Source organism: Lathyrus oleraceus, chromosome 7, assembly GCF_024323335.1.
Source record: "Lathyrus oleraceus cultivar Zhongwan6 chromosome 7, CAAS_Psat_ZW6_1.0, whole genome shotgun sequence".
In the NCBI taxonomy this organism is placed as follows: domain Eukaryota; kingdom Viridiplantae; phylum Streptophyta; class Magnoliopsida; order Fabales; family Fabaceae; genus Lathyrus; species Lathyrus oleraceus.
In genome coordinates this window covers 27,602,777-27,612,033 of record NC_066585.1, presented here as the reverse complement: position 1 = coordinate 27,612,033, position 9,257 = coordinate 27,602,777, and the positions used below count along the sequence as shown (strand labels likewise).

Below are 9,257 nucleotides of genomic sequence, written 5' to 3'. Positions count from 1 at the left end.
TCTTCAACTTCTCTGATCATCTGCTCTTCTTCCAGACGGGCTTTCTCTTCTGCTTCCTTCCTGGCCTTTTCCTCAGCCTTTCTGGCCAAGCGAGCTTGAAGCCTTATACCAGCATCTCTGATGAAGTCGTTGTGGACTTGTTCAGAGAGGCCTTTCAGTTTGAAGGCTTCAGAGGTCATCCATCTGATCACTCTGTTCCAATGGATCCTTACTATAGAGGGATCATCACTGATGTCAGAGTTGATAGACATAGTTAGAGTTAGAGGCTAGAGAGGATGGTGGAGTTTGGTCGGTGTCATCTGTATTTAGAATAGGAGTGATGATGGCAGCGAAGGTTTGTGGTGGGGGAATAACAGAAGGAGATAGTGTTGTTTGTTCAGGTTGTGAATTTGGTTGAGGTTCAGATGGTGAGGGTATAGGTTGTTCAGGAGGTGGATTAGGTTGTTGTGCAGGTGGTGTTTGTGGTTGTTCAGATGTAGCTGGATTTTGTTGTTTAGGGGGTGGAGAAGTGACTTCTGGTTCTGGTTCAGGTTGTGATGGTTGTTGAGAGGCCAGAGCACGAGCTTGAAGCTGAGCTAGAGTAGAGGATTGGGGGTCAGAGGGTTCGGTGTCAGAGGATAGGACATAGTATGGTGGGGATGAAGGTGAGGATGATGATGGTGAGGTAGTTTTGTTTAGCATTTCTGCTCCAGAAACGGGTAGTGTGGTGGTTGCAAGGTTAAATTTGAGAGATGGTGGATTAGAGGTTTTGGTGGTTGAGGGGGGTGTTTTAGATGAGGTGTAGATGGGACTGGTTTGAGGAAGAGAATAAGTAATAGGCTTAAGTTTTACCGAGTGGGAAGGAGGTAGAGACTTACTTGGAGAGTCAGCCAGAGGGACTGGAGGTCTTAACCCAGAAGTTTCTCCCAACTTTGCCTTATTCGCCTTCTTGGACTTCTCATAGGGCTTTCGCATCCTCCTCATGAAGTTTGGTGGATGCTCAGGTAGCCAATCCACTGAGAACTCAGAGATGTCCACCCTTTGATTAGCAAGATCTTGTAGATAGTAAGCTACCACTTATGGAGGGTCAATCTTGGAGAACAGATAGAGATCGTTGGGAATCTTCCTCTGATCCTTGAGTGCTTCCCAGGAAGTGTCTAGAGTTGGTTTAGCCCTGACTTGCTCAATTATTCCCATACTCTTCAGGTTCTGAGCATTCAGAGGTCTCCCAGTATCAACAGTGACATCCTCCATTAGATTGTGACGAATCAGGTGATCCACTAAGCCACTCTTGATTAGAACATCCGAGATAAGTCTTCCCAGAGGAATGTAGTTTATGGTCTTCATGTTATTTCTGGTATCTTTGACAGAGTCTCTGAGATACTTGAAGAGTAGTGCTGGTAGACACAGTTTCAGCCCCCTGTGGATGCAGTACAGAATGCACTTCTGATCTGTGTTGATGTAGTCATAAGAGTTTGATGCATGGCGATGATGAATGGTGCCTAGGATGATCTTCAGCCAGACACGGAGATTCTGATGGAATTCTTTGTTCTTGGAGTGTTTTCCCTCAGCGTTCTGTTGAAAGATAGTGGGGTTTATTTCCTGGGACAAGTATTTTGCCCTAGGGTTGATGTTGTAGATTCGTCTTCCTCCTGTCTTTTCCATATTCAGAAGGGAGGCAATTGATTTCTCAGTGATGACTATTTTGACTCCCAGAACATGAGAGACGATGTAGTGATCATCTGAGTCTGCGAAACGCCAGAATTCCTTCACCAGATATGTGTACACAGGGCCATAGAGTCTCTGAAAATAGGTTTCCCACCCTTGCATTCTTAACTCTTCAGTTAGGTCTACGCCATTTTTCTTCATATTTTCAAAATCCACCAGCGATTCGCACAGTACCTCGAGCTTCTAAATGGTGTTTCTAGGTGGATGTGGGGTTCACGGTCAAGAATGTGGGGTTCCCTGCAGATGGAGGTTGAGACAACGCCAGTAGTTGTAGTTGATTGTTGAGTAGAAATGGGTGTTTGATTCGTTGAATCCATATGTTGAGAGAAGTTGTAGACAGATTATTGTTGAGCATCCATGTAGAACAATGTTGAAGATAAAGGTTTGAACAAAGAACTTGTTGAAAATGCAGAAACCTTGATGAAGATGATGAAGAACTGAGAGAAAGAGGGTTTGTGTAGGGCGTAAGTGTAAAGTATGAGATTGTGATGTGTGAAATGAATTTATACCCACATCGATGCATGCAAAACGATATCATTAGAAGTAGTTTAGATGTTAAACAATTAAATGAATCACGTTATCCAAGTTTGCATGTTTGGAGGAGAAATGATTACAGCCCATGATGGAGGTCTAATCCATAAATTAGCATACTACTCGAGGAGATTTCAAGAGTCTGTCTCTTGATTTCTGCTAGACAACTGTCTAGAAGTTTCAAGGTCAGATGCATGATGCTCCACGTGTTGATTTATCTGATCTTCAGGAATACCAACAGGTTAGGTCCTGAAGATTTCTGATTCAGATGACTCCTAACTGGTAGAAGCATCAGAGTCAGGTCCAGATACCAGATGTTTAATTCAGAGTCTTATTTTGCTATTTCAGAGAAGCATATTTATTCTGGACAAATTTGAATGTTTAAATTTTTCAAAATAAAAGAGAATTTGTCTTCAACGAGGGGTTTAGTAAAGATGTCAGCCCATTGATGGTTTGTATCAATAAATTTTAAAGATATTACCCCTTTATGAACATAGTCTCTAATGAAGTGATGTTTTATTTCTATGTGATTAGCTCTGGAATGCAATATAGGATTCTTACTTAAACAAATGGCAGCAGTATTATCACGGAAGATAGGAATGTTACTCTCAAAGATCAGAAGGTTTTCAAGTTGATTTTTCATCCAGAGCATCTGAGTGGTGTAGAGTGATGCTGATATATATTCTGCTTCTACAGTGGACAGGGCTATGGTTTATTGTCTTTTCCTGGCCCATGCCATAAGATTATTTCCCAAGAACTGACAGTTCCCAGATGTACTTTTACGTTCCATTCTGTCCCCTGCATAATCTGCATCACAATAACCAGAGAGCTTATACTCTGATGTTTTCTCATACATCAGGCCAAGGTTAAGGGTTCCTTTCAGATACCTGAGGATTCTTTTAACAGCTGTTAAATGAGATTCCCTAGGATCTGATTGGAATCTGGGACACAGACATACACTAAACAAAATATCAGGGCGTGTAGCCGTCAGATAGAGAAGAGAGTCTATCATATCACGATAGAGCTTTTGACAAACTTTCTGGCTAGTTTCTTCCTTCTCCAGAATGCAAGTTGGATGCATTGGTGTCTTAGCAGGTTTGCATTCAGCCATTTCGAATTTCTTCAGAATGTCTTTTATGTACTTACTTTGGTATACATAGGTAGCTTCTGAAGCTTGAATGATTTGAATTCCCATAAAGAATTTTAGTTCTTGCATTAAGCTCATTTCAAATTCTGCCTGCATTAGCTAAGAGAATTCTTGACATACAAAGGGGTTAGCTGAACCAAAAATAATGTCATCAACATATACTGGCATATCATGAGATCATTTCTAATGTTTTTACAAAAGAGTGTAGAGTCAACCTTTCCTCTAATAAAATCATGTTCCAGAAGAAAATTACTTAATCTTTCATACCAAGCTCTAGGAGCTTGTTTTAGTCCATATAGAGATTTCTTAAGTTTAAAAACGTGTTCTGGACATTTAGAGTTTTCAAAACCTGGAGGTTGATTGACATATACTTCTTCTGATATATAACCATTAAGGAATGCGCTCTTGACGTCCATCTGATATAGTTTGATGGAATTATTTATAGCAAATGAAACAAGTAAGCGAATAGATTCTAACCTGGCGACTGGGGCAAAGGTTTCATTGTAGTCAATGCCTTCTTGTTGATTGTAACCTTGTGCCACCAGTCGTGCTTTGTTTCTGACTACTTCTCCTTTTTCGTTCAGTTTGTTTCTGAACACCCATCTGGTTCCAATAATGTGAGTTCCTTTAGGCTTTGGGACGAGATCCCAAATGTCATTCTTTGAGAATTGATCTAGCTCTTCTTTCATAGCCATAACCCATTCATTATCTTGAAGTGCCTCATCAGAGGAAGTAGGTTCGATTAGAGATACTAATCCTAGAGGAGTTTCTTCAGATACTTTGAATGTTGACCTAGTTCTGACAGGTTCATCCTTGTTTCCCAAAATCAAATCTTTAGAGATGTTAGGGCGACTTCTTGATCTTTTCTGGATAGTTGAGGCTTCAGTTGCATCTGGAATTTGTTTGTTAGATACTTCTGGTGCTTTCTTCTTTTCGTCTGAGCCTGCAAGAGTGATCTCCAAATCTGCAAGTTTCTCAACTAGCTTTGACTTTTCAGGGTCAAGCTTATCATCAAATCTAACATGTATTGATTCTTCCACAATTTTGGTTTCTGACTTGTATACTTTGTAGCCTTTAGAGCGTTCTGAGTATCCTAACATAATACCTTTTTATGCTTTTGAATCAAACTTGTTCAGATGTTCTTTAGTATTGAGAATAAAACAAGAGCATCCAAAAGGATGGAAATAAGAAATGTTGGGTTTTCTTCCCTTACACAGTTCATAGGTAGTATTTTCCATAACGGATCTAATAGAGATTCTATTATGAATATAACACATTGTATTTATTGCTTCTGCCCAAAAGTGCTTAGCCATATTTGTTTCATTGATCATGATCCTGGCCATCTCTTGGAGTGTCCTATTCTTCCTCTCTACAACTCCATTTTGTTGTGGAGTTCTAGGGTAGGAGAAATCATGGGATATTCTATTAGACTCAGATAGTTCCTCAAAAAATTTATTCTCGAATTCTCCACCATGATCACTTCTAACTCTGATGATTTTAGAGTCAAGTTCGTTTTGCACTTTGGAACAGAAGCTAGTGAATATAGAGTGAGACTCACTCTTGTACTTTAGGAATTTTACCCATGTCCGGTGACTAAAGTCATCAATAATAACTAGTCCATACTTCTTTCCATTGACTGATGCTGTCTTAACAGGCATAAACAGGTCAATGTGAAGAAGTTCCAGAGGCTTAGAGGTGGAAATAATATTTTTCTTTTTAAAAGATGTTTTCGAAAATTTTCCTTTCTGACATGCCTCACACAGAGCTTCTGAAGAATACTTCAGTTTAGGTAGACCTCTGACTAACTCGAGTATATTTAGCTGAGAGAGTTTTCTCATGCTAATGTGGCCTAAGCGTCTATGCCATACCCATTGCTCTTCATGAACAGACATCATACATTTTGATCTTTTAGATCTGAAAGATTTATTTTATAAATATTATTTTTCCTCTTTCCAGTGAATAGAATTGTTCCATTATTCTGATTAATTGCTTTACATGTTTTTTGATTGAAGATCACATCATAACCGTTATCACTTAATTGACTTATTGATAACAGGTTATGCATTAATCCTTCTACATAGAGAACATCAAATATAGAGGGAAGAGTTTGTATTACCACTAGTTCCGGAGCCTCTGATTCTTCCTTTCTGATTTCCTCTGAAACCAACGAAACCAGCATCTTTAAGTTCCAGACTTTGGAACATATACTTTCTTCCCGTCATGTGTCGCGAGCATCCAGAGTCCAGGTACCATGATTGGTGTCTTAACTCTGCTGCATAAGATATCTGCAACATAAACAATCTTATCCTTTGGTACCCAAAATCTTTTGGGTCTTTTGTGATTAGTTTTCCCAAAGTTTCTTAGAACTTTGGGTTTTCTAGCATTATCTTGTGCTTGTGTATGTGTGTAGTGATAAGAAAAAGGGGATTTTTGTTTGTCATCTGTAGGGAATTTATCTTCACTGGGAACATACCTTATCCCTCTTTTATTATTCTGACTAACTCCATATATCATGGATGCCATTCTGCTTCTTTCTATCCCATTTTCAGAAACTTTTGAAAAGATTTTTCATATTCATATATTATTGTGTTAGAAATTTGTGGGGCTTGAGATAACGCTTCTTCAAGTTTTAAACGTTGTTTATTTGTGGAGTCTCTTTCTTTTGTCAGAGTTAGGTTTTCATCTTTTAGTTCTGAAACTGTTATCTCAAGCTTATCACACTCTTCGATGGTTCCTTCAAGAACCCTTTTTAGTGCTTTAAATTTTTGTTTAAGTTTTTGATATGAGTTCAAAGATTCAGAAAGGCATGATTCAAGGTCAGAGCGAGAAAGATCAGAAAATACCTCTCCAGGATCAGATTCTCTATCTGATGTATTTCCAGAGGTGATAGCCATAAATGCAACATTTGCCTGTTCTTCAGAGTCTGATTCAGAGGAATCAGATTCACTATCGTCCCAGGTGGCCATTAGACCGTTTTTGGTTTTGAATGAGCTTTTCTTGAAACTTTCTCTTCTGGAGCTCTCTTTCTTCAGCTTTGGACATTCGTTTATGTAGTGACCTGTTTCCTTACATTCATAGCATGTTATTTCTTTGTTTGACTTACCTCTGGAAGTTGATTCTGAGTGATCTCCCTTGGGTCTTGGTCTTCTGAAGTTTTTATTCCTTTTTCCCCAGAGTTGTTTTACTCTTCTGGTCAAAAGGGATAACTCTTCTTCATCGTCAGAGTCTTTCTTTTCAGAGTCGTCATTGTCTTCCTCTTCAGCTTGAAAGGCTTTATTCCTTTCTGGTTTGCGTCTTTCAGATCTGGACTTCAGTGCTACATACTTGATCTTCTTTTGAGGCTCATCTTCCTCAAGTTCTATCTCATGACTTCTGAGTGAATTGACGAGTTCCTCAAGGCTGATATTGTTCAGATCTTTTGATAACTTTAATGTTGTGACCATTGCTCTCCACTTCTTTGGAAAGCTTCTGACTATCTTTTTGACATAATCTGCAGTTGTGTAGCCCTTGTCCAGAACTTTGAGTCCTACAATTAAAGTTTGAAATCTAGAAAACATTACCTCTATAGCTTCATCGTCTTCCATCTTGAAGGCTTCGTACTTCTGAATTAGAGCCAAAGGCTTTGTCTCTTTGACTTGAGAATTTCCTTCGTGAGTCATCCTCAAGGAATCAAGTATTTCTTTAGTTGTTTCCCTGTTGGTGATCTTTTCAGATTCATTGTAGGAAATGGCATTTAGCAGTATCGTTCTGGCTTTGTGATGGTTTTTGAAGTCGCGCTTCTGATCACCTGTCATTTTGCTTCTAGCAATGGCAACGCCAGCATCAGACACATGAGGTGTTTAGCCGATTGTGACTATGTCCCATAGATCAGCATCATAGCCCAGAAATAAACTTTCAATTATATCTTTCCAGTAATCAAATTTTTCTCCATCAAAGATTGGAGGTTTAGCATTGTAACTATCTCTTTGATTAGTGTTGGCCATATGTTATACGGTGAACTGACTTTTGTGTTTTGTTTTGAAAAACAATGTCGCGGATAGCAAGAGTCGCCACCGACTTTTCTTTTATCCAATAAGGAAAGGCGGAAAAGAACAGGAAAGACCTTGATTAGATTTTGAGTTCGGGAGGTACATTATACAAAGGGAAGGTGTTAGCACCCTTTGTATCCATGGTTATCCATGGGCTCTTAATTGCTTAGCTCACTTATGTTTTCCTTGTTCGAGAAAGTGTTTGAGAAATATGGTGTGTTTAGAAAATATTTTAATGGAGAGTTTAACTTTATAATGATTCTTGTACGAATGTATACAAAGTGTTTATCTCGTTTGATTTTGAAAGATGTTTAGAAAAATATAACTCGGCGATGATTCTGGTGCGAATGTATACCAAGTGGTGATTTTCTAAAAGATGTTTTGAAAAGTGGGAGGTGTGAAAAGTATTTTGAGCTGCGAGCAAGTATTTAAGAGTTATACCTAACCAAGGTCTTTATAGGTATTTCCTATCCTTAGGAGGGTAAAACTGTCTTTACTATTGAGAAGTAAGTAGTCTTATCCTTTGGATGTAAAGGGACATCGTAGGGTCGTCGATCGGTCATTGAAGGCAACATTTGTAAGGATACCTTAGCATTCGAAGGGACGATCATCATTTAAGCGTAGGCTACCACGAAGGGTCATCGAGGGACAAAGTCATGTATTCGAAGGCAACATTCGAGGGACTATGATGATTTAACCGAAGGGATCTCTGAGGGTAATTAAATTTGCTTTTAGCATACCATGTAGTGCCTGTGCTAAAGTCATATTGATTTTCGTAAACTGTCTTCTTGGCCTGTCTTGTCTGTGTTGGAAGTTTTGAGATGGCGGTGCTGCAATCGTAACTGCTCCAACAGCATGGTCACGATTTTTCTTGTTATGACCCCTTTGACCGTACACAGCATTTGATTCGTTCCTCCCCTGATAGGACTTTTTGGTGCTTACAGAGGTAGCCACCTGTATCTTTCCACTTCGAATGCCACTTTCAACACGTTCACCTGTTAATATAAGTTCAGTGAAACCCGATGAGGAACTTCCCAATAGATGGCTGTAGAATGGGCCAGTCAGTGTACCCATGAACATGTCCACTAATTCTCGATCAGTCATAGGGGCTTTGACTCTTCCAGCCAAATCTCTCCATTTTTTAGCATATTCTTTGAAGCTTTCTTTAGATCCCATAGTCATATTCTACAACTGTAGCCGAGTAGGCGCCAATTCAGAATTGTACTGGTAGTGCTTGTAGAAAGCTGTCGCTAAATCAGTCCAGGTGCGGATGTTAGAGCTCTCGAGTTGATAATACCACTCTAACTGTGTGCCAGACAGACTCTCTTGGAAGAAATGGATCCATAGCTTCCTATCAGTGGTATACGGCTGAATTTTCCTCACATAAGCTCTCAGATGCATCTGAGGACAAGACGCACCATCATACTTAGTGAAAGCGGGGACCTTGAATTTGCGGGGAATGACCACATCAGAGACCAGACCTAAGCCTTCGAAATCCAGATCGGGCGCCTTTTGACCCTCCATAGCTAGCATGCGTTCTTCCAGCAACTTATACTTATCATCTTTTGGAGAGTACTGTTCATTTTCATAATCTTCATCGTCGTCCTCAGGGTCGAAGGGATCAACATTCTCCTCTTCCGAATCATTTTCTGTCTCCTCGTCTTGATCCTTCGGAATTCTAATCTTGACTCCTGCGGCCTGTCCTTTAAGCCTTCTTCCCGGGTTAATGTAACTCACAGCTTTCTTGTCTTTCTTCTTCTCGAGCAAGAGAGCCTTCAGCTCATCCTGCCCCTTGGATAAGTTCAAGATCATCTCCTGGAATTGAGCATTCTGAGCCTAGAGAT

At 39.7% G+C, this 9,257-nt stretch overlaps 1 protein-coding gene across 1 annotated transcript; it reads right to left on the bottom strand.

Annotated features, from left to right (window-relative positions):
- Positions 1-234: 234 nt before the first annotated feature.
- Positions 235-963, bottom strand: LOC127101828 (leucine-rich repeat extensin-like protein 5). Its single transcript, XM_051039270.1, has one exon. It carries the CDS (start codon positions 961-963, stop codon positions 235-237), a length of 729 nt encoding a protein of 242 aa, XP_050895227.1.
- Between the last annotated feature and the right edge of the window lie 8,294 nt (positions 964-9,257).